This window comes from Nannospalax galili, unplaced genomic scaffold (genome assembly GCF_000622305.1).
Source record: "Nannospalax galili isolate Female #2095 unplaced genomic scaffold, S.galili_v1.0 scaffold507, whole genome shotgun sequence".
NCBI lineage: Eukaryota > Metazoa > Chordata > Mammalia > Rodentia > Spalacidae > Nannospalax > Nannospalax galili.
The window spans coordinates 1,190,442-1,214,116 of record NW_008356261.1 but is presented as its reverse complement, the minus strand read 5'-3'; the positions used below and the strand labels follow the sequence as shown (position 1 = coordinate 1,214,116).

Here is a 23,675-nt window from a genome sequence, read left to right as displayed (position 1 = left end):
GGCATCCAGCAGGAGAAGTTGCCAGTCAGCAGGGACAGTGATACCCCCAGGGAAGCCCAGCATTCCCTGCCTCCAGCTCATCTGTCTTACCAATAGTGGAGAAGGAGAAGGTGGTCAGGGGCGAGGGGGTGGTCGGGCTGCATATGCTAGTATCCCTCGTGACGGTACCATTGGCCCCGCAGTGTGCGGACATGCAGCCACCGATGCCGTCTGTGGTGTGGTAGATGAGGTCCCCAGGATGGAAGTGCTGTCCATTGTATGTGCAGACACAGGCTGTGGGGAGCAGATACCAAGCCCGTTAGGATGCCGAGGCACCAGCAGTGACATCCCAGCCCCCACCCCAGAGGAGGCTCTGCAGGTGCTCACCGCTGGCATCATAGGTACAGCGCACACCATTCTCCATACAAACGCTGCCAAGAAAAGAAGCAGGGCTGGGCACATGGGGACCAGCATCTGCCTCTGCTGGGTACCCACTGCTGAGTGCCAGTGATGGGGCAGCCATGTCAAACCGCAGGCTGAAGACAGAGGCCCTGACCAAGTCCTAGTCCTCGGCCTTTCAAGATTAGCCCCCCCTCACCCCATGTTACACTCTCTAAAACATTGCTCCCGTCAATGTCCAACAGAGGCAGGGTGGACTCTGATGGCATCGTCCTCTGGTCTCAGAAAGGGCATCGTGGCTGAGGGCACACTCACACACAGCTGGATATTAGGACAAAGGTACCCTCCCTTCTATCTAAACGTCAAGTCAGGGTTGCCCTCTCTCCCAGCTGAGCCCCAAACCAAGGGCATTCTCTCTCCCAGGTTAGTCTCAGGCCAGAGGTATCTTTCCTTGTAGCTGAACCCTCCCTCAGGAACCCTCCTAACTCAACCTCAGAATAAGGGCACCCTCTGGACCCCAGGCTGGTGTTATGGATAGGGTGGACTTGGATTCCCCCCGAGTGCTTCAGCCTCCACCCCTCTGACTGAATGACTCACCAAGAGTAACAGTTCTTCTCGGAAGGCACGGTTTTCCCCAGTCCATACAACTTTCCATTGATGCGGCAGGGTCGTGGTAGGGGATTCAGACAACTGGCTACACACTGCATCGTGTCCTCATCAAATATGGGAGCCGTTGGTGGGCACTTGGGGTAACAGCCTGTGAATCAAGAGCCCTAAGCCCCAGACACATAGACTACCTGCCCCCTCACCCCAGGGTCCAAGTCTGTCCCAATGCCCAGCCTCATTCAGACACTAGTGCTTGAGGTTGAAGCCATAAAGCCTCCTAATGGGGTCAGGAAGAGTCTAGACCAACCCAGGATCCCATGAGAAAACCCCAGGCCATGGATCCCACGATAGCACCCAGTTCAGATCTCAAGGACTCAACCAGGTCAGGCCCTTCCCTGTCAGCCTCTAACCCACCTTCAAGGCCACGAAGGTCTTGTAGGCACTGTCCGTCACGGTTCTGGCAGGTGCGCATGCAGGGGGCCCCACACGGCTGGTAGTGCCACTCACACTGGCCCTCGGGGTTGTAGTAATCACAGAACAATGCTAGAGAGGCAGGGAGAATTGTTGGGGTTAACTCATACCCGGAATCTGCTAAGTCATTCCCCAACCCATGGGCGATGTGGGGAGGGCGAGGGTGGCTCAGGTCAGGGTTTCCAGGCTTCTGAGAGTGCCAGAAGAGCTGTCATCAAATGGGGCTCTCCAGCTAGAGTAATGCCCCCAGTTATACCCTCCTCCCCAGGGCGTCACTGTGCTGGGCAGAAGAGGTGTGCTGACGTCTTTAACCCAGAACCTTGTCTGGGGCCAGACTCCCTCCTGCAGCTCCTCTGACTCAGGTTCATTTCACTTCCTTTTGGGAACTTTTGGCCCTTCCGCGCCTCCAGCTAGACAAACAGAGCTGGCCTCTCCCACCTGGAACCCTGGTCCCCACTGGGGCACTCGTGGCAGACATGTTAGCACAGCCCTTGCAGTTCCCAGCCCTGAGAACCAACATTGCTGGAGATACTTGTTGGGTGGCTACAGTGTTTCTGTGTGTGCATGCGTGCATGCATGCATGCATGTGTGTGTGTGTGGGTGTGAGTGTGTGCATGCATGTGTGCGTACATGTGTGTGTGTGTGTATGTGAGTGTGTGCGTGTGTGTGTGTGTGCGTGTGTGGGGGTGTGTGTGTGTGTGCGTGCGTGTGTGCGTACATGTGTGTATGTGTGTGTGTACGTGTGTGTGTGTACTTGTGTGTTAAGCAGGACTCAAGACCAGGAGTCTCATCCCCAGTCTGCCTTTCAGGACCACAGACAGAACCCCACTCACGGCAGATGTCTGGCGTCCTCCAGGACACACACACTCCCGTTTCATGGCAGGCCTGGGCGTAGGCAGCAACAGCCGTGCAGAAACACTCACAGTCACCCCCCGAGTCACAGGCACATGCATCATGCACACAGGCCTCATAGTACTTGGCAGGTTCCACCTGTGGAGACAAAGGCTTCAGGCTCTTGAACGTCAGCCCCTCCCCCCGGGGCTCTTAGTACAAACGCCAACGTAGTGACTTGGGCCAGTTCACACTAGAGCTCACAGGGCAAGTGCACGACCATGAATGTCTAATCAGGTTCATCACAGCATCCGTAAGCTGGCCCTGACCTCGGCCAGTCATACCTCAGCTGCCTGGAACTTTCTTAGGCCATGTTCAGAGCTAACCGTCCTGAAAAAACGGCCTACTGTGGTCATCAGGTGAGCCCTTGAGCCCCAGCCACCCTTGGTTGATGACTTCTCCATCCCAGGGCCCAGAGACCACCCAACCCCGCCCGGCCCTGCCGTACGTGGGCATGGCAGGCCGCAAAGGTGGCACTGTTGATGATGCTGCATTGCTTCTGGGCCCAGGACTTGCGGTAAGGGTTAGCGGTGCAGGGGTCCTTGGGTGCCAGAGCATCCGGGCAGGATGGAGAGAACTTCCAGCTGTTCCCGAACTCCAGCACATCACCCACCACAGACTGGCTCCGCGTGGTGAAGTCGTTGATGGTGTTGTCATCAAAGTTCCCACACAGGCCACAGACTTTACCCTGCAGAAGCATGGGGTTAGGAGGTGTGGGCCGGAACCCCTTCCTGACGTCCTCTCAGCCCTATTTCCACCCCAGCTTCCTGAAGGACAGCCCCGAAAAGAAGTGTGGACTTAGAAGGCAGCCCCCAGTGGTGTCCAGTGGTGGCAGCCCACTTGTACCCTTCCTGTGTCTGTTTCCAGGCCACACCCCCTGCCTGTGCCAGGAGGCCTGTGAGCTCCCCAGCTTGGCAATTCAGAAAACCTCTCCCTCCACGCTGTCATGAGCCCACTTCCTCCCTGTGACTTGACCTTGATGTCAGGCCTGTCACTCTGCAGGGTGAGTATAGGGCCACTGGTGACCAGCCCAGAGTCTGGAGAGGAGTCACAAACACTGCGGCGGGCTGGCAGTGGCTGCATATTTACCCCCTTCCTAACTCTGAAGTCTGTGCATGGGGACTTATTGGAAAGAGCCTTTAAAGATGTGGTCAAGTTAAGATGAAGTCCCACTTATGCAGGGTGGGTGCTGGATCCCTTATCTGGCGTCCTTATTAAAGAAGAAAATGTGTACATAGGCACAGGCAGGGAGCCAAGTGACAGTGTAACTGCACAGGCCGAGAGCACCTGGCACCCCAGAGGCTGAAGGATGCTTCCAAACCTTGAGGGCACACTGCTCCAGCTAGGCTTCTAATGTCTACAACCAACAGAGAACCAGCCGCTCTTGGTGGTCGCTGTTACAGAAGCTGTGGGACACTCACAGCCAGGGGTCCCCTCGCTGCTGCCCTGGAGGTTCCTCCCATCCCACCCCCTCCATCTCTCTTTATCTCGGTCCTTTCTGCCCTTTCTCTATGTCTCTGTATATTTTGGGGTTTTCTAAATATTTTATTATTTTTATTTTGTGTGTATGAATGTATGTGTATGAGTGCACCCATGTCATGCAATGCCCACGGAGGTCAGAAGAGGGCATTGGATTCCCCTGGAACTGGAATTACGGATGGTCGTTAGCCATCTTGTGGGTGCTGGGAATCGAACCCGGGTCCTCTGCAAGAGCAGCCAGTGCTCTTAACCGCTGAGCCGTCTCTCTCTATTTCTGTGTTCTTTTTCTCGGTCTTTGCTCCCTTCTGTCATTCTCTGCCCCTGCTTGTCTGTCTTTTAAATTTTTTATTACAATAATTCAAGAGAGAAAAGGAAGTAGAGAGCAAGAGCGAGAGCGAGAGAGAGGGGGAGAGAGGGAGAGAGAGAATGTTCACGGTGCACTCTTGGAGGTCCCAGAACAACCCTCAGCAGTACGCTCCCTCCTTCCACCATGCATATCTGGGGCTTGAACTCAGGTCATCAGTCCTGGTGGCAGGCACTTTACTGAGCCATCTCCTAGACCTTCTGTTTCTCTCTCTCTCTCTCTCTCTCTCTCTCTCTCTCTCTCTTCCTTTATATTTCTTTATAAGTCACTCTCTGTCTCGCTACCTCTTTATCCCTGTCTTTATCTCTTCTCTCTCTCTGTGTCTCTGTCTCGCTCTCTCTCTGTCTTTGTTCATCTGGCTACCCCCATGTGCCTGCCCCAGTCCCTAAGGGGGGTGATGGCAGTGCTTCCCTAGCCCAGCCTCACCTTGAACTCAGGACTGAGTCTGAGGAAGATGCTGGTCTTCCTGTCCCACAGCAGCATCAGGCCCACATCTGTTTCTACCACCAGGTAGATGCCCATCTGGAGAACGGAGTACGGGGACTTCTGCCCCGCGCCCTTCTGGACCACCTCCACCTTCCCATCGCTCAGCTTCAACTCATAGTTCTGTGTGACAAGGAGTCCTCAGGGCCTGGTCATGGCCCTGCCCCCTCCACCACGCCCCCAGGGTGTCCCACCAGCCCATTCCAATCACCCTCAGGAAGATCTTGATGTCCTTGGAGCAAGTGGTGCCTGTGGTACCACACGGGACGTTCTCGATGACAACACGGAAGGCATCCTGGGAGCTGCCGTTACCACCACAGTGGTCCTGGGGGAGCAGAAGGCCATTGGGGCCAGGGAGAGGTGGTATGTCCTGGGGCAGCTGCTCCCACCAGACTATGTGTAGCTATGGGTGAGGCTGCCAGCCCTGCATACCTGCACTAGCCCCACATACCTGCAACAGCGTGTACTCGCAGTTTCCATTGAAGCTGTAGCGCTGCCCATCGAAGGTGAGGTAGTGGCCATCCCCGTACACTGCACAGGTGGCCAGGCAAGGCTCATGTGTACACTTCCACGTTCTGTTCTCACAGGTGCTGTATAGGGTAGGGGGTCAGGCCAGGGCACCCATAGGGATGAGGACCTTCCCAGAGGCTCTGTGGGGACCCCTCGTGGGAGACCAGAGCACACATATTCCCAGGGTGTCCCTTGAAAGCCTGTGCTATATGTCTGTCAGGGTCATGCTGACGCTCAGTCCATTCCTAACAAGGACCTCTGTACCTGGGGCCTGGTGAGAGTGTGGACACCTGCTTCCTCCTCTGTTGTCGCCCCCACATACCAGTTATTGCAGCCCACTCGGATGACCTCCCCACGTCTGTAGGCGCCCTCGTTGTGCACACAGGGACAGTCCTCAACAGCAACACAGCGCCCATTGCCATCTGTCACCAGCCCATCAGGGCACACACAGCCAGGCACACACTCGGAGCTGTACTGTAGGGCATGTGGACACAGGTAAGTGGGGGTAGATGGGGACAGTTGGGCCTGCCGTGTTCTCCTTGTCTGCATGACTACAGGAGCCACAAGAATAGGGAGTCCAGCCATAGGGTGAGCAGGGGACCTCTGGGGACAGAGTCCAGCCAGGCTGCCCCGAGGGCCCTCTGCATTGGAGAGCTCAGCTGCCCTGCAGGTCTCCACCCTTAGTGGGAGAGGTCAGGGGAATGAGGGGTCATCAAGAAAGTCCTATGGACAGTCATTAGAGAGTGACCAGGGCACTTACACAGGTCATATCCAGGGTGTCACAGCTCTTTTGACAGCCAGCTCCGATGTCCCCAGGTGTGGTATTATGACAGTCGAAGTAGACCATGGGAGCGTCACACACTGGAGGATGGAGGGACCAATCAAGGGATGCCACCCGCTCCCTACCAGGCTTGAAGAGAGGGACCCACCTGCTCAGCATCTCAACTCTTATGTTTCCAGACAGTCAAGCATGCGGCTGCCCTCCGTGTGGAGCAGGGGTGCACATCTGTGCTGTGTGTGCAGGAGTGTATGCAAGCATGTAACTGTCTGAGTTGGGTCTTCACTGGGTGTGTTCATGAGGGTGTGCACGCAGTGCCCACACCCTCATCTTCTCTGTTTCTGAGCCCAAAGGTTCAAACCACTCTGGACATAGAGAAACTGATTATCAGTTGCAGATATGTTCACGTGGGATGGGCATCACTGGTGACACCACTTTGGAAGTTTTCTCCCAGAGTTGACAGGTACCTTCCCAGCCTTACCTGGAGTAGGGGCAGGGCTTCCAATGCAGGCCAACGACCCCTGGGTACAGGTGCTGTGAGCAAAGTGCTGTTAGAACACCCACTCTGGGCCCTGTGAATCCCTGGGACCCAACGCACCTGGCCTGGGAGGGGAGATGTCTTACCAGAGAGCCCCGTTGTCATGCACAGACTCGCCATTGGGAACTGTGGAGCCCTTGTGGTAGCAGGGACAACTCGTGGCTTGCACACACTTGCCAGAATCATCCAAGAAGGTGCCTGTGGGGCAGATGCAGCCATCCACAGGAATGAAGTTGACGTGACAGGTGGCATCTTCCCCATTCAGAGCACGGCAGCTGGGTTGGCAGGTACTGATGTGGTAGTGGTAGGTCATCGACTTGGGGCAGGTGGTTGTGGGCTTTGCTGTGGAAGAGCAGGACGAGAGGACACTTGGGACACCCGTGGATACATAGTTCAGCAATCAGCCGCTGATAGCCTAGGAGTTCAAGGGCTTTCTGGCTCCCTGAGACACAGTCTCTTGAGTAGGGCTCTGAGCCACAATGGCCTGGGTCACCCTCAGCCTCAGAGATTGGTGTGGGGGAAAACCCTTGGAATATCTGCTCAGTCACTAGGTAGCAGGTGGGGGCTCTGGCCCACAGAGAGAGAGAGAGTGCTTGGCTTTCCCACAGCACACTCACTGCAGACGCCGTCCCTCCAGCCGCTGAGCAGCACGCCCTTGGTGGCACAGGCACGCACGTAGGAGGACAGGGCCGCACACATGCAGTCTTCGCTCTTCTCGCAGTTGCACGTGTCGAACATGCAGTTCTGGGGGAGGGGAGCATCAGGAACCCCATCCCACACATGATGAATGTCCTCTGAACCTCCAGTCTGGCATCTGACTGGTTCCCCCATCCTAACATTGTCCCACCTTCACAACCTTCCTCAGGACCCTTCCCCAGTACCTTGTGGTATTGAGATTGACAGGGCGTCAGTTTCCCCCCTAGGGTAGAGACTCTGGAAAGACCGTGGCCTTTTATCATTAGGATTTGCCAGGTCTAGCCCCAGCACACTCTGTCCCCTCAACCTCCAAGTTTAGCCCTGTTCCCAGTGCAGAGCAGAGGCGTGTTCAGTGAACATGCAGTGCGTGAATGAAGGAACAGGGACCCAGAGATACAGACTTAGCGAGTAACCCTGCTGCCTCTCAGGTTGCCCATCGCCCCGTCCTCTGACCCTCTCACGAGGTGGCACATAATGCAGTGTCATAATCCTAGTGAGAGAAGCCTAGTGCCTAGTGAGCAGGCATTACCGAAAAGTAGGTCCCGGGGCTCACAGTGGTGTGGCACCTGGAAAATGGGCCACTGGCATCAATCAGTTGAGAGCACCAGTGCTGAGCGAACTTCTCTGCGGATAGAAGGGAGGCCATCAGCTACTCGTCCGCCCAACCCTGGGTTTCTCCCACCTTCAGTTTGGGACATCTGGCATCTCTGCGCAGACAGACATCACGGACTCTTAGTCACAAAGCAGATGACACCTGTGGTGTCATCGCAACATACATGGGACATGGAGAAACTATAGGCCTTATTCATCTCCTCTTCTATGTCCCCAGTGCCCTCGCCTCCTAGGGATGTGAGTAGCCATCACCATGAACAACGAGCTAAGACCTCTGGATCGAAAGAGGGAGAGGAAGAGGCAGAATCAGTTGAGACCAAACCCTATCTCTGTCAGTGCAGCTCGAGAGGGCTGGACAGTGTCACAAGTACACTGGAGTCAAAGGAGGGCCCACAACATGCAACACGATGCTTCATCTGTAGACACGATGACAACAGATCAAGTGCCTGTGACTCTGTCCTGGCCATCTCTGAATCAGTCCTAGTCGTCCCTCATGTCCAGCTGATAGGCATGGATGCTGGCCTCCATGCTTCCCTGAAGCAGCCACACCCACTTGTAATGTTACATGGCATACAGTATGCTCTAGTTTACCTCCTCACCACTTTAGAGTAGAAAGCTAGACCTCAGGCCAGGGTCAGAGTTTCTGAGCAAATGTTTCTTGGAGAAAATGACCAGTTCATAAATGGAAGCAGGTGAACCAGCCAACCCCTGAGCAGCCAGCAGAACATGGACCAATGGCTACACATACCGTTCTCCACGCTGAGAGAGCAGGGGTCCTCAAAGATATTCTTGACATTGGAACAAGCAGCCTGGGTCTTGAAGGTGTTGAAGAAGGCGGCAGCAGTGCCCTCCACAACCCCACTGATGGTCTGGAAATCATCGGCCTGGATGCTGTTGAAGTTCCCACAGAGACCTGGGGACAGGGGTGCACGTTGAGGCCCCATGTGTGGTCTGGGATGAGATGGGCTTAAATCAGAGTCAGTGCCTCTTACCACAGGTCAGCCCCCGGAGTTCCGGTGCCAGGCGCACAAACACCTGCATGGTGGGTACCAGCTGGACCTCCAGCTGCAGGCCCAGGTGGGTCTGGGTGATGATGAAGAAGGTTGACGGCCGAAAGAGAGTAACATTGGCTATGACCAGAGGATGAGAATTTCAGTGAGGTATGTGACCCCAGGTGAAGGAGAGTCCCAACTGAGACCCACAAGCAGCCCTCACCTGTAGACACCGGCAGCTGGGTATAGATCTGGTTCACAAAGACTTCTCCACTGGCTTTCACCACAACCACCTAGAAGCAGTCCCAGAGTCAATGGGTCTACATGGAGCTGAGGCAGGGACTCACTGTTCCCTGGCAGCCCACATAGGCTGTGACGTGTGCATGCCCAGACTGGAATACCTTGGGCTACATATAGGACTGTTGTCCCCATGGGATGAGCTGATACCCCATGGTCTACCCCCATGCTCATCTTGATTTTCTGACCTTTCAAGAGAATCATTTATATTTATTAGTAATGTAAAAACTAAAATTAATTTATTAAAAATCAACTTCAATGAAGAAGTTGTGCTAGCCAGAGATACTTGAGCCTTCTTCCTTGGGGCTGAGTAGGAGAGGCATGGAGGCCCAACCCCTGAGCTGTTCCACTTAGACAGAGCCCTAGAGAGACCCACAAGTAATGGATACAGGCAATGGGCTCTCACAGGATGTGGTCCCAGGAAATGGACAGAGGTGACAGGCCATGTGCACACTCTTTCCTCCTCCCAGGACCTGCCCCTGCTAGAGCTCCCCTCAACCCCACCTGTGACACTCACCATCTGCCCCCCATCCAGGCTCAGCGTCACACTCTTTAGGCAAGTCTCGCTGTCCGTCAGTCCACACTTACGCAGCTCAGCCAACACGGTGAAAGCCTTGCTGTCACAGGGCTGCCGGGGCGGAGGGGAGTGAAGCGGGTCCTCACACCTGCCCAACCTCCTGCCCACCTTGCCCTTTCTCTCCTCCAGCCCATCCTATTTCCTCTTGCTGGGAATTCCTAGCCCACAGCCATCCTGGAGCAGTCATTCAATCTCAGGAGGAAGATGCTCCCAGGGGCTCAGCCCATGAGTTCCCTGGCCCCCTGTCGAGGGAACTCAATGCATCTACTGAGTGAAAGAATTCTGAGAAAATAGCAGAATGATTTCACCTAAATGAGGGAAATACCCAGCTAGAGAGGTGGTCAGCATATGGACAGGGGAGGGGATCTGGAGGCCCCACCCCTAGCTGAGGAGCACTTGGCTGCTGATGGCTGGGGAAGGGAGAGTCACTTTGGGGGGTGACTACTGGTAGGCTACCCATGCTCCCGTGAATGGCCCTACACCTGTGGGTATATGGGCAGCACTAACTGGATTCAGTGGATTTTTGCTGTTGTTTTTGTTTTGAGACAGGGTCTCCCTGTAGCCCCAAATGTAGCCTGGAACTACCTATGTAGACCAGGCTGGCCTCCTGCCTCTGCCTCCTGAGTGTTGGAATTAAAGGCATGTGCAACTACACCTGGCTCAGTGGGCTATTTTAAAAGAAAATAAGGGGCTGGAGAGACGGCTCAGCAGTTAAGAGCACTGGTTGCTCTTGCAGAGGACCCGAGTTCAATTCCCAGCACCCACATGGCAGCTGACAGCCATCTGTAACTCCTCCAGTTCTGGGGGAATCCAGCACCTTCTTCTGACCTCCACGGGCATTGCACAACATGGGTGCACTTACACACATGTTTATTTCATATACATAAAATAAAAATAATAAATAAAATATGTTTTAATGAAAATAAAAGCAGGACATGTATTTGGGAGGAAGAAATGTTGGTAGGGGTCCTGAAGGGAATTAGGGGAGTTGGAGGTGGGAGAGGGGATGCCTGTGATCAAAATACATGGTGTACCTGTATGATTTTTTAGAAACAAATTTAAAATATTTTTCAAAAAACAATTCTAAAAAATCAGAGGATTTCAATGAAGGGACGGGGGTGGGCAGGTGGCACTCACAATGAGCACAGCGACACCACTGTGTGATAATGAGGTGACTGACAGAGGACATTCCACATTTGTCAGATCCCAGGGAACGCTTGTGAGTGGCCCTGAAGTACAGTGGGATGCTGAGTGGTGACGGCTGTGAGTTTTGCCTCATCAGTTGTAACAAATGCACCACGCTAAGGCGAGATGCTAATATGGGAAACGCAGCCGGGGATGGCAGGGCTTGGGAATTCTCTGGGTGTCTGCTTAATTTATTTGTAGACTTAGAACTCTTCTAAAAAAGTAAAGTACAGTGGCCTAGGCTGGTGATTCCTGGGGAAGCCCATGACCCCATGCATCCCCCAAAATCAAAGCCCCTGGAGTAGCACAGGCTTTACCTTGGTCAACACATAGCTACAGTCCCCATGTACTGTGTACTCCCTCTCATCAAATGTGGAGAAGTGGGAGCCTCCCAGCACCGAGCAGGTGCCTGGGCATGGGACTTCCTGGCAGCTCCACCTGCCTCCAGAGCAGGTGCTGTGGGAAACAAGAGGAAAGTCATCTGTATACCGGTCCCAGGAGCAATTGTCCTGCTGTTTCCCCTGCCTAGACCAAGGGCTCCTGCCCATGCAGGGCTGGCTGCAGCTGCCTGGAACCTAACCTAACCACACACAGATCCTGGAGCAGCCTCCCTGGCACATACCAGGGTCCTAGATAAGGATCCCAGAACCTACCACTTGGTGCAGTCAGTAGAGAAATTGCTACCCGGTGTGTAAGATGTCCCATTGTACAGGCAGGCACATTGAGATACAGGGACACAGCCAGTCTGGTTGATGTCATCAAGTACCATACCTGTAGAAAGCAGACCCACGTGACAGGTGCCAGCTGAGGGTCTCAGCCAGCATCAGCATCCTAGGTACGCTTTGGGTCAGGATCATAGGAGTCTTTCACCAAGGCCCAGCAGTGGCATGGCCACCTGGCACCCAGAATGTAACTGTGTGCTTCAGAGTTCCTGTGCTGGGCTTTGCAGGTGGTGGCGGGGCGGTGGGGAGTCCATCTCACCTTTGGGACAGAAGCAGCCGGCAACACAGTGGTCTTCACAGACTTGGGAGCGCTGGGGGTTGGAGCAGGTGTCCACGCAGGGTGAGCCACACTCCTGGTGTTGCATGTTGAAGGGGCACATCTGGGCTGCAAGGAGACCAGGAAGGCAGTTCGCATCATGCCAGGTCCCCCTTCCCTGCTGGACGATGCTATGATGGTGGGCAGGCGGGGCTCAGGGCACTCACGGCAGAGGTCAGGACTCCGCCAGTCCTGGGGCAGTCCACCGGCATGGGCACACTGCCGAGAGTATTCGGCCAGGGTGTCGCAGATGCAGCTGGACAGGTCGGTTCTCTCACAAAGGCAGAGGTCCTGCCGGCAGGCCTCCACGTAGCTGCTGACGTCTACCAGGTCCCCGCATTCGGAGAACAGCTGGCTTCTCAGCATCTCCTCGCAGATGCCCTGAACGAGCAAGGAGCTCATGCCTACTCCAGACCCCAGGCTTCCCAGGGGCACCTGTGCGATCCCAGCACCCACCTCCTTCCTCCCCACCCTGCCCTGCCCGTCTCCCGCTAGGCTCACAAAGCTGGTGGAGCAGTTCTTCTGGGGCATGGGGAGGGGGTCTTGGCACTGCTCTGTGGGGCCGTCCATCTTCTGCAGGTTCCCAAACTCCAGGGGTGTCAGCCTGACATCTGCAGAAAGCCCGAAGCAGCTCTACCTGTGGGTTCCTGGCCCCCACCCAGCATCCTGGCAGTCAAGTGCCAAGGGCTCCCTGCTGAGGACTTTCAGGTACCTAGTCCTGCAAACTCCACCTGGCCTCCCTGGTCTCACTTCCTGGGACACTCGAGCATCTGAAAGTCATGTGAGGGGCCCAGAAAGAGCCTAGGGTTCCTAGAGCTGCAGGAGGTGAAGACAGAGGTCTATCAAGATACAGGGCCCTTGGTCCTGTTGACCAGGCTATGATGTGGCCCAGAGGACTGCAGAGTGAACCTGACTCCCCACCAGCTCTCCAAGCTTGGCTGACCCTGGGAGAGACAGCTAGATGCATGGGCAGGCTCTGTCACCCATAATTTGTATGGAACATAGTGGGACTGGAGGGAGGGGTGATCAGGGGATCTGACTGGTACAGTTACTTTTACGATTGCCACTGCTTGGTGGTAAAGGAAGTTGACTCTCCCAGGGCCAAGGAGGAGGCCTGATGCCAGGGGAGGACAGGCGGTCTGACAGGCAACTTACTGCCCTTGTGCAATGCAACTGGCATACCATTATGCCAGGTGCGTGTGTGTGTACACGGAGTATGTGCAGATACGTCTGTGTACATATGTGTGAGAGCTGGAGTTGGAAGGAAAGTCTATGTGTAGGTATGTGCTTATGTGTGCAGGAGGCACATACATGTATGTGGCAGTGTGTTGGTGTGCACACACCGTGGAGACAAATAATTTGGAATACTGGGCGGTAGAGCCTCCTGGGGTTCTGGAAGGGGCAGGCAGACACAAGGGCATTACCATGGGAGAGAAACTCATTGGAGTCTGGGCTGCCATTGAAGTCTCCGCAGAGCCCACAGGTCTTGTTGGTGTATTTGGTGTCCAACTCCAGCTGAAATTGGAGGAGACACCAGTCATCCCTGCCATGAATACCCCAGAACTTGAAAGCCAGATTCTCTTTCAGAAGAGAGTGGGAGCTCCCAGAGGGGACACAAGCCACAAGACCCTCCCCACAAGCTGCATGAAGCTGTGACTTCAAGTGGGGTTGAAAGAGACACCCCACATGCACGGGACCTCTGTCTGGTGGGGGTGACCCTGGGGTTTGGTTGGTGTCTGGCTGCTCACCTTCCCCAGCTGTGTGGTATGGAGTCCTGAAAGGCTAGAGGCCTGTGCCTCCCTGTCCTAACCAGGAGGGCCCACCCACCCCCGTCCTTACCAGAAGGTACCACCTCTCACCCTGTTTTACCAGGAGGCTCTGCCCTCCCCTTTCTGCCACCCAGAGATGCCACTCCTTCTCACCAGGAGACTACCGTCATTGTTCCACACGAAAACCAGGCCCAGCCTGGCCACGACCTTTAGGTAGCCACTGTTGAGTTCAATGAGGACTCCAGACTGGCTGAAGGGCAGCTGGACCCTGTCAAAGAGGGTCAGGCTGAGGTACTGAGGAGAGAGGCCCCAGGTGGAACGATCCCTGCAGCCATGTGTGTGATAGGGACTACGTGGGTCTGGAGTGCTAGTGTCACAGAGGAGCTGGGAAGGGGCGGCTGGAGCACAGGGCCAGGGAGTGCCTGCCAGCTCCTTCCTGAGGGGTGGATGACTTTGTCAACCGCCCCAGCATCTCCCACAACCCTGATGCACTTACTTTCCCTTACCGCCCAGTAACTCCATTACCCGCCCAGCACTGCCGCAGACTCACGGGTGATCATTGACTAGAACAGAGCTCTTGGTCAGCTTGACCACCAGGCCGTCAAGCTTCATGATGACCCTGCTCAGAATGGCGGCACTGGACTCCTGGCCACGACGCAGCTGGATGTTGAAGTCTTCATAGGCGGCACCGCAGTGCGCAGAGAACACATAGTTGCAGAGGCCGGGGAAGCGGAAGACCTGGCCGTCGAAGGTCTTATAGTGGAAGTCGCCCCACGTGCTGCACACCCGTCCAGTATGTGCTGGGTTTAGGGCTGTGGGCCAAAGCAATGGCGGCCTTTGGAGGCACGGTCCCAGTCCCTGGAACCATGATATGCCCATCCGTGCTGTCTTTCCCATTGAGCATCCTTTTTACACACACCGCTGGGAACCAGACAGGCTGCTGCCCGTGGTGGGCATCTGGGGTCCTGTCTGACTCAGGAAGTCCCTGGACTGTGTATAGCAGCTTTGAATACACCTCCCACAATTCTGATATTTATCGTCAGCCTGAAAGGGGGACCCCTTTCCAACCTGCTTTCAGGTCTAAGGGAGAGCACTCCAGCAAAGCCAGGCCTCTGTCCCAGTGGGTTTTAGGGTTCACTCACCTCGTACCACAGGGATGGTCCTCAGAGGTGGGATGATGGTCACCCCATGGACTGGGGCACCTGTGGAGACAGGGGCTTGGCTCATGGGACGCACACAGCCTCAGGAAAGGTTGGGGGGGCCCCGGGGCCCAGAGGAAGAGGCTCAGGACCCAGGGCCGGCAGGTGCAGACTCCCAGGTCCCCAGCATAGTGTGGGTGCGACTGCCTGCTGAGGCCCAGTTGGGGCTTAGCCCACCCTGAAGATCTACATCCCATATTCTTTTCTCTCACTGTTGCCTAGAGAATCCTGGGGCGGTCAGCCCTCTGGACTCACAAAGTCCAGAATCTCTATTTGCAAATGGGGGCTTGAATTCCGAACTTCACAAACGCCTGAAACCTATATCAGCAACTCATAGTCTTGCGGATCCCAGCCTGTTCAGCCAGTCTGTAGAAATGCAAACGCAGGGGCCCCACAAGAATTCTTGCTTTGGCATATGTGGCCAACTCTCCAGTCCCTGGGGTCAGGGCCCGGAGGTGAATGTGCGGCTGAAATAGGGAAGTTAAACAGGGAGAGAGGGAGACAGGAGAGCTGTCCACACAGCTGAGCCGACCATTCAGGGGACACAGCCCAGGCAGCCTGTCAGCCTCTCTGCAGCTCCCTCCAGAGCCTGCGCCTTGATGCCTATGACCCCGTCCATGGGGCTGGATCAGGGAGGAACAGGAGACTGACTAGAACCATGTACCCTGGGGTGTGCTCCAGCCCCAAGTTCTGACCCCTTCGTAGTGGCTAGCTGTGGCCCCACTAAGACAGAAAGCCTAGAGGAACCCTGGGTCACACTAGGGTAGGGTCAAGGGATCTGCCAGGTGTAGGAGATAGACAGTTAAGACTCACCGCCATGCCCTTGGAGAGAGAGGTCAGAATGGTGCCCAGAGTCAGTTTTCAGAATGTCCTGCTGGGCCTGGCCTGCAGAAGAGGAGATGGACCTGAGCTGGGAGCAGAACAGGGTGCCTCAGGCAGCCAGGCCGCTGGCCACCAGGTGTACAAATGGAGGGAGAGACATAATGTGTCACTAGTCAATGGCCTGATGCACAAAGCCAGTGCTGTTGGGAAGTGCCTGACTCACCCCTATGCTACATAGGAGGGTTTGGGCTAAGCTACGACTGGCTGGCATTCCAAGTCTACCTTCCTGGTTCATGCATCTGTTACTCGGGTCCTTGGGCCAGGCTGAGAGAAGCCATAGACCACTCTGCTGCCCTAAGGCATCTGAAGTCCATGGTTTCTTATGAGGCCATGACTGGCCAGAGAGGGTCATGAGCAAGTGAATTGGGCATAAATGGGACATATGAGGGGCTAAGAGCCTGCCCTGACCATGTTGGAGGGGGCTCTGAGACATTGCCTCTTGCTTCCCCACCATACTGAACGTCCGGCCCCAGAAACCTTGCACATCAGGGCTCCCTCCCTACCCCTTGAGTCAGAGACTGAGGTGGTCAGGCCTCAGGCAGGGGCTGCATAGCAGAATCCCCTACAGACCCTCTTATCCTGCCAGGACCCAGAGGAATGACGGAGCTTCGCTGTCCCCCTGAGACCAAGGCCACCCAAGGGCTTGGGGGAATGGCAGTGGCTCCATAAATGGCTTAGAAAAGCCAGTTTGATGCCTACCTGTGTGCTGGGCACAGGCCAGGGCCAGGACCAGGGCCCAGAGCAGGGCCGGCTTCCTCTGGCCAACACCCATGCTGTAGAGCATGGGGAAGTGTCCCCACTGGCAGCCTCTGAGGAGGGACTGGAGTCACCATCAGCCTTTTGTAGCCCCAGACCTGGCTCCAGCCCCAGTGGCTTCACGTGGGTGGGCGGAGCAGGCCTGTGGTTCCCCTCACCCAGGTAAACAGTGGGCACTCAATCACTCCAGGCTGGTCAGAAGTGGCAGTCAGAGATGGGCGTGTCTTGTGGGTGGTGCCTAGTCTCCCCAATGTTCCCCAGGTCCTGCCTGTGAAGTCTTCCCCATGCAGCCCCCACTAGGACTTCCTCAGGCCACCCTCTAATTCACGAGTTCCTGGTGCTTCAAGGAGACACGAGATCATCAAGGCTGACCAAATGCTGCCTTTGGGACCATCCTGGTGCTTGGCCTGGCCAGTCACCTCCGTCTCCCTAGAGAGTAACTTTGTGGGCATCAGCCCCCAAACAAACAACAGAGCCCCCTGTCCCCAGGGCAAGGTCCAGCTCCATGCTGCCCAAGACCCAGACAACACTTCAGGCTCCAAGGCCTAAGTGGGTTCTACCCACTGGTGTTTCTAGCTACTGGAAACTAGAGCATTTGGTGCCCAGTGGGCTGGAAAGATGCTTACTGACCTTTCCCAGAAGAGCCCCCCCCCTTCACTCTTGTCCTGATGCCCAGGCGAGAAGCACTATCATACATGGGCTCTTGCCTAGGCCAGGGTATGTGGTACTGGGCCTCATCTGTCTGAAACCACCAGGACCCAGGGTGGATGCTCCCTCCCAGATAGCCACACTCCCTGAGCCAATGTTAGCAGCTTCATTATTACCTACGAGGTAGGACAGAGTGGGGGACCCTACCAAGGGAGGGTATCGGTAGAAGAAGGGGGTCTGGTCATTCCCTGCTAGGGAGAGGTCAGAGGTCGAAGAAAGACATACCTCTGAATTCTGGTTGCTTCAGGCTTTCCTGGGGTATGTTCCAAGCCTATCCTGATTATCTGGTCCTCTGGCTCTGTACTGCCCCGTGCTTATGCCATGCCTCGTTCCCAACGCCTGAGAGGCACATTTCACACATCTCAGGAGTGTGGGGAACAGGGAAAACCATGAAAGAGGGAGGGGGACACGAGTGGGTGAATCAATGAATAAACAAGTTAGTGAATGAGTAAGCAGATAAATGTGTTAGTGAGTTAAAGATGGCTGGGAAGGCTGGGGACTAGATGTGTAACCACCCCCAACCCTGGCAGACCTGCAGTTGGCCTTAGCGCTGGACCCCTAGGCTGATCAAAGTCAAGGCAGGTCCTGGTCAGCTGTGGAGAGTGCCCTTGCTGCAGAGCAGGCCAAGTGGACATGGCTGGCTGTGTGGCCTCTGATTGGACATCAGTGTCACTGGAGACCATGAGGAGCTGTCGGTGGTGACCAGTCCCAGACAAGGAAAAAAATGAGTGATCGTGGTCATGCCCCCCCCATCATATACTCAGAAAGGCAGGAGGGTGCCTGACCCTACACAGAGACACAGGATCAAGACACATGTGGATCCTGGGGCCCTCTTAGTCACCAGCCTGGTTTGGGTGGATATCACACCCTATGTGTCTGAGACTGGGCAGAGCCACGGGCAGCTGACCCCTTGCCAGCTCACAGCCCAGACCATCTCTAGGCCATGGTACATAGGAGGCTTCCTGGTGCTGTGTGACTGCCTGGCCCTGTCATGACCAGGTAGCTACTGAGCTCCCCCGGAGCTGGGAACCTCAACCACTGGGCACCAGCCACCAGGCTCTTCCCATGTAAATCCAATCCAGCTGAACCTTTGACAGGGCCCGGTACTCTCCCTGAAGCCTAAGGGTCTCAGCCACCCAGGATTCACACCCTCCCTGGAGGAGTCCAGTGGCCTCCGGGTCCTTCACACCCAGTCCAACCCCAACACCTACAATGGACATGTCAGCTCTGCTGGTTCCCTGCCTTCTTCTGCACTGGAGCAGAGCCTGAGTAAGGACAGGTGTGGGAGCAGTGGCTAGGCCTTGAAGAGTGGGGTGACAGTGGACAGCGGGGAGGCTAGGCTTCTTCCAGTCTGACTTGCAGGTGGGGACTGTGCTGGGTGGGTGGAACCTCGCTGCCCTTGAGGACATGCAAGTAGAGATGGTGTACACAGGAAGGAAAGGCGCTGAGCCGGCGCAGTGGTCCAGAAGCCTTCCTGTCCTTGGCCCCTGAGGCCCCTCAGCTCTGGGCCTGGGCCAGGGCTGCGCCGGAGCCCTCCTTCAAGAGCTGATAAGTGAATGAATGGCTCACTACGGTTCTGCAAGAAAGGGCTGGGATTATGTGCCAGGCATTGCCATGGAAATGGGGAAATGTTAGGGGCCAGAATAGGGCAGAGGCCATGGCCACATCTCAGAGCATCGCTGTCACGCTGTCGTCAAACTGCTAGCCCCACCTCTGGCCCCTGATGTGGGACAGGAAACCAGCATCTGATACCCCTTTGGTCCTGGCAGGCTAGCTTGGTGACTCAGTGGAGATTAAGCCCTATCTACCTGGATCACATTAGGATTGGCCCCACAGTGGGCAAGAAATGATTAGTCTGGACAGCCTGGAGAGTCAGGAGTGTGGTTGGAGATGTCAGAACGCCACGTTCCTCACACGGCTGACCCTCATCTGCCTGTCTAGTTCTCCCTTGGAAGGTGAAGATAGGCCCACACCTGTGACCCTAGGATCCCCACAATGCTCTGAGTGCTCCCTCCCTGGGGCAGTGTTCACCCCAGTGCCCTTCCCACCTGTACTAGGAATTCCTTAGGCGTTTCCTTGTCTCAGACAAAGCCTTGGGGTCGAACCCACCCCACACTGTTAAGGTATCATGCCCCCTCTATCCCCTCCCTGCCTCCCTGAGCCCAGCTTGACTGTCACTGGTCCAGGTGAGCCAGGCAGGGCCTTGGGTCTCCGCATCTGGAGCTCCCAGGGCTGGCATCCCTTACTGCCCACACCACAGTCACTTCCAGTCTCAAGGCATAGCCCATGATGATCTACACGGCCCTGGAGTCAGCTTGGTTCTCCCCAGAGAAAGGCATTCCCCTGCAGCAATGTGCAGGCCACCCATTCCTCCCCAGCCTTCCCACTCCCTCCCAGGGGTAGATGGTGAAGGGTTCTGCCTGGAAAGACAGGACTGTGGCCTGAGTGTGGCCCTGGGCCTGCCCGTCATCCTTCCTGTGCCTCATCTGTAGGACCCGCTGCGCAATGGACCACAGACCCAAGGACCAGCTGAGTCTATGAATCAGTGCAGCATCCTCTGCACTGCACCTGGTGCCCAGGGAAGCACCCTGCCTCCCCCTCCCTCCCGCGGGTCCCCTTTCCCCACGTTACAGAGACTCAGGGCTAATCAGGGGTCTTGAAAAGGCTCCTGCTTCCTCCTCTGGGCAGAGTGGCACAGCCTGTCATTTTGGACACATTTGCATATCTTCACTCAGGACACATAAAGACGTGACAGGTTTTCTGATGCTGGTGGCTCCTCAGACAGCTGTGCCCCATAGTCGCATGATGTATAGGGCATCCTGAGGGCCGGGGGCTGGGCTGAGCCTACTGCCAAGTCAGGCTTTGATTGCAAAGTTGGTGTCTTGGGGAAAAACACGTCTTGTTTGATTGGGTTTTGTGTGGGTTTCATGCAAAAGAACCAACTTGCAGGAAGGAAGTGGCTTCCACCATGGAAGGGGAGGGTCCTGGTGTAGTCAGATAGCCCAGCCACTTTCAGGAATTACCAGGCTGGAATTACCACGCTGTTGACAGAAGGGGCAGGCTGCATGGCGGGTCTTTACCAAGCCAGGAACTTCCTTGAAAAGAAGGAAAACATCTTAAATTTCTCCAGCTTTATTTGGGGTCCCCAAAGGAGAGCTTGGTGAGGCAATGCCCACAGGAGGGCTGTCCCACCCTGTCCAGAGGGAGCTGAGAGCTGGCCTGGCCTGGTTAGGGCTGAGGACTATACCCCAGCACCAGAGGGAAGGAACAGTGTCAATTTGATTTTGCGGTGGGGCTGCCCTGATTTGGAGCATTCCTGTGCTTGTTTGTTTCTCTGAATCACTGGGCAAACAGAATTCCTCCCAAGATCTGGCTGGACAGTCCTGACCCCTCTGATCCTGGTTCTGACTCAAGGGCCATTTCTCTGGCAGCGTCCAAAGCAAGGACCACACAGATGGCCACTGAAAGTGGCCGATGCTGGCCTCCCGTGTGGCTGGCCCTCCCCAGCACCCACTTCCGCTTGCCTGGTCTAGGAGCAGATAGGGCTCTCTCTTGCTGTCCCTGGAAGCCAAGCCTCCCCCCTCCAAACCCGGCCCCTCTCTCCTGCAGACCTCCCTCCCTCCTTCAGCTTCTGATCACCTGTCACCTCCCAAGTCCAGGGCAGATTGAGGGCAGTCCCTGAATGACTGTGAACCTAAAGACGGCTTTGGAAGAGACCAAGACCCTGAGGCAGAGCCCTGAATCTTCCTCACCATCACCCACCCAGTCAGCCCAGTCTTCCCCAATGGCGAGAGCCACGGGTCTGGGACAGGCAAGGAGATACTGTTGCTACTTTCCCCAAGCACCCCTCCACAGTGCTTCTCTCCCACCCTGCACTGGGGCATGGCCAGTCTGCTTACCCTCCTTGGACCACACTTAAATCAGCCCCAGAGGAAAGAAGGGACTATCCCTCACCGGCTCTCCAGGGACGGGCTCCAACCAAGCTGCTATGTGGATAGTGGTTCTGATCTTAAAGGACTGAGCATCTATCCAACAAGGCCAGCACATTAAAAGGGCATTTTCCCTCAATATTAAGTCATATTCAGGGGCTAGGGAGGTGACTCAGTCAATAGCATGCATGCCGGGCAAGCATGAGGACCTAAATTTGGGTCCCCAGCACCCACATGAAAAAGGCTGGTGGGATGGCAAACATATGTAATCCCAGCACAGGAAAGGAGGGATCCTGGAGCTGATGAAGCAGACAGCCTAGCTGAGTTAGTGAGCTCCAGGTTCAGTGAGAGACCTGCTTCAAAAAATAAGGGGGAGAGTGATTTGAAGAAGACACTGAGGTCAAGCTGTGGCCTCCACGCACATTCACACAGGCACACATGTTCATGTATGTACAAGTGCATGCACAAACAAAACATCATATTCACAGGAATTAAAGAACTGCTTTTCAGTACATGCCCAAAACAATGGAAAGGGTCTCAAGTGCCCACCGGTGGATGAACAAGACGTTGTGTATCCACACAGAGAATGTTGCCCGACACACTCAGAGAGAGAAGCAGGAAGATGGTAAGCCTGAGGCCAGCCTGGACAACATAGAAAGTCACTCTGACGCACAGATAAAACTTCAGCGAAATAAGCACGAGGTGCCGGGGCAGGGAGGGAGGGGCAGGGAGTCAATGTTTAATGGGGACAGAGTTTCACTTTGAGAAGATGGAAAGTTCTGGAGGTGGGTGTGGGGACAGCTGCACACCCTGTGAACCTCTCACATGACACTGAGCTATCACTTTAGCTGACTGTGATGGTTAGTTTTAATTGTCAATTTGACAGTCTAGACTCATCGGGAAGAAAGTCTAGATCAGGTTGGCCTGTGGGATTGTCTTGATGGATGTAGCCTGGTGGGACCCGCTCTGAAGGTGAGCAGCACCACCATTCCCCCACTTTGGTCCTGAACTGTCAGTGTAGGTAAGGCGAGCTGAATGGAAGCACGTAGGTGTTCATTCTCTCTCTGCCCTTCACTGGATGTGACCAGCCGCTTCACGTTCCTGCTGCCTTGATTTCCCCATAGTGATGGACTGCGACATTTCTCCCCAAAGTCATAAACTCTCCTCTAAGTTGATTTTTGTCAGGGTGTTTTATCAAGCAGCAGAGACAAAGCGGGGATGTCAAATAAGGTGGCAAATCTTATGTAGTGTATATTTTGCTGTGATTTTAAAATTGGAGGAAACAGACAGCAAAGGTTATTTCTCTGAGTTGGAAAATGTGTGTGTGCTCCCCTGAGTCTCTCTGCTCCTCGCAGTAGCTGGAGTCTTTCCACCACATCTCTCAGTCCCCACCTCTCAGTCCTCACCCGGGGGTTGCATCAGGATTAATATTCCTGGATCATACAAAATACGTCTGAGAATGGGGCTGAGTTCCCCCAGGCTGGAAGCAGCCAAGCAGGGTCACTGGGGCTTTGGTGATGAGGGAAGCATCCTGACACCCAGTTCTGAGAGTGCACAGGTAAACAATCCACAGGTGCCCTGTGTGCATGGCTCTGAATCATCTCAGGCCAGGTCAGGGGCCCCACTGGCCAGCCAAGCACTGCCGGCTCACAGGTGCTGGACTCTGCCCTCCCCACTGTGTGGGGGGCCCTGTCAGCCAGTCAATCCTTCACTCAGAGCCCACACTACAATCCTGACCTGCCTTGTTTGACCACGGCCCGATGTGCCCATCCTACAGCAAGAGAGAACAACTGAACCCACCCAGAAGCCCATGGAATGCAGAAGAAACAGGCCCAGCAGCACATGGTCCCGGGGATATAGAGGAGACAGGCCCAGCAGCACATGGTCCCGGGGATGCAGAGGAGACAGGCCCAGCAGCACATGGTCCCAGGGATGCAGAGGAGCCAGGCCCAGCAGCACATGGTCCTGGGGATGCAGAGGAGCCAGGCCCAGCAGCACATGGTCCCGGGGATGCAGAGGAGCCAGGCCCAGCAGCACATGGTCCCGGGGATGTAGAGGAGCCAGGCCCAGCAGCACATGGTCCTGGGGATGCAGAGGAGCCAGGCCCAGCAGCACATGGTCCTGGGGAAATGACACTAAGCAAAAGGCAGTGCACAGTCACCCACATAACACCTCAGAACTGTAAAACTATGCTTAAAAAGAAAGCTGCAGGCCAGTCCCAGGGAAATGACATCTCAGCAATTCTGAGTCGGCTGCTCTGTTAAGATGATCAGCCTCCCCACTTACTTTTGGTCTCTGATTTCTTCGGTCTTCTGTGGCTTCCAGTGTAGATGTCTGTGATGCTCTGCTAAACTTATTTCTAGACATTTGAAGCTTTCATGCACCAGGAGTATTGCTACTTCCCAGTACCTAGAAATGAGCGACACGGTACGTACACGGTGTTTTCCGATACTGACTCTGTATTGGTTACTTTTATTGATGTTGTGGCAGCTAAGGACTCTCAGGACTTGAAGCTTGAGGGTGCAGTCCATCTTGGC

The 23,675-nt window shown here is 55.3% G+C and overlaps 1 protein-coding gene across 1 annotated transcript in view; it reads right to left on the bottom strand.

Annotated features, from left to right (window-relative positions):
- Muc5ac (mucin 5AC, oligomeric mucus/gel-forming) overlaps positions 1–16,517 on the bottom strand; it is a 31,194-nt gene extending 14,677 nt beyond the window's left edge. The window contains exons 1-30 of the mRNA XM_029556829.1: positions 16,445–16,517; positions 15,677–15,748; positions 14,807–14,866; positions 14,215–14,476; positions 13,818–13,932; positions 13,320–13,410; positions 12,397–12,506; positions 12,063–12,276; positions 11,839–11,964; positions 11,514–11,628; positions 11,175–11,313; positions 9,613–9,723; positions 9,022–9,091; positions 8,799–8,936; positions 8,555–8,719; positions 7,724–7,818; positions 7,116–7,242; positions 6,585–6,840; positions 6,442–6,494; positions 5,943–6,043; positions 5,505–5,656; positions 5,124–5,262; positions 4,884–4,997; positions 4,616–4,795; positions 2,795–3,034; positions 2,289–2,445; positions 1,399–1,527; positions 976–1,135; positions 367–410; positions 91–273 (exon numbers count right to left, since the gene is read on the bottom strand). Coding sequence (XP_029412689.1) covers positions 91–273; positions 367–410; positions 976–1,135; positions 1,399–1,527; positions 2,289–2,445; positions 2,795–3,034; positions 4,616–4,795; positions 4,884–4,997; positions 5,124–5,262; positions 5,505–5,656; positions 5,943–6,043; positions 6,442–6,494; positions 6,585–6,840; positions 7,116–7,242; positions 7,724–7,818; positions 8,555–8,719; positions 8,799–8,936; positions 9,022–9,091; positions 9,613–9,723; positions 11,175–11,313; positions 11,514–11,628; positions 11,839–11,964; positions 12,063–12,276; positions 12,397–12,506; positions 13,320–13,410; positions 13,818–13,932; positions 14,215–14,476; positions 14,807–14,866; positions 15,677–15,748; positions 16,445–16,517 — 3,991 coding nt within the window. The remainder of the gene's footprint in view (positions 1–90; positions 274–366; positions 411–975; positions 1,136–1,398; positions 1,528–2,288; positions 2,446–2,794; positions 3,035–4,615; positions 4,796–4,883; positions 4,998–5,123; positions 5,263–5,504; positions 5,657–5,942; positions 6,044–6,441; positions 6,495–6,584; positions 6,841–7,115; positions 7,243–7,723; positions 7,819–8,554; positions 8,720–8,798; positions 8,937–9,021; positions 9,092–9,612; positions 9,724–11,174; positions 11,314–11,513; positions 11,629–11,838; positions 11,965–12,062; positions 12,277–12,396; positions 12,507–13,319; positions 13,411–13,817; positions 13,933–14,214; positions 14,477–14,806; positions 14,867–15,676; positions 15,749–16,444) is intronic.
- Positions 16,518–23,675: the final 7,158 nt, after the last annotated feature.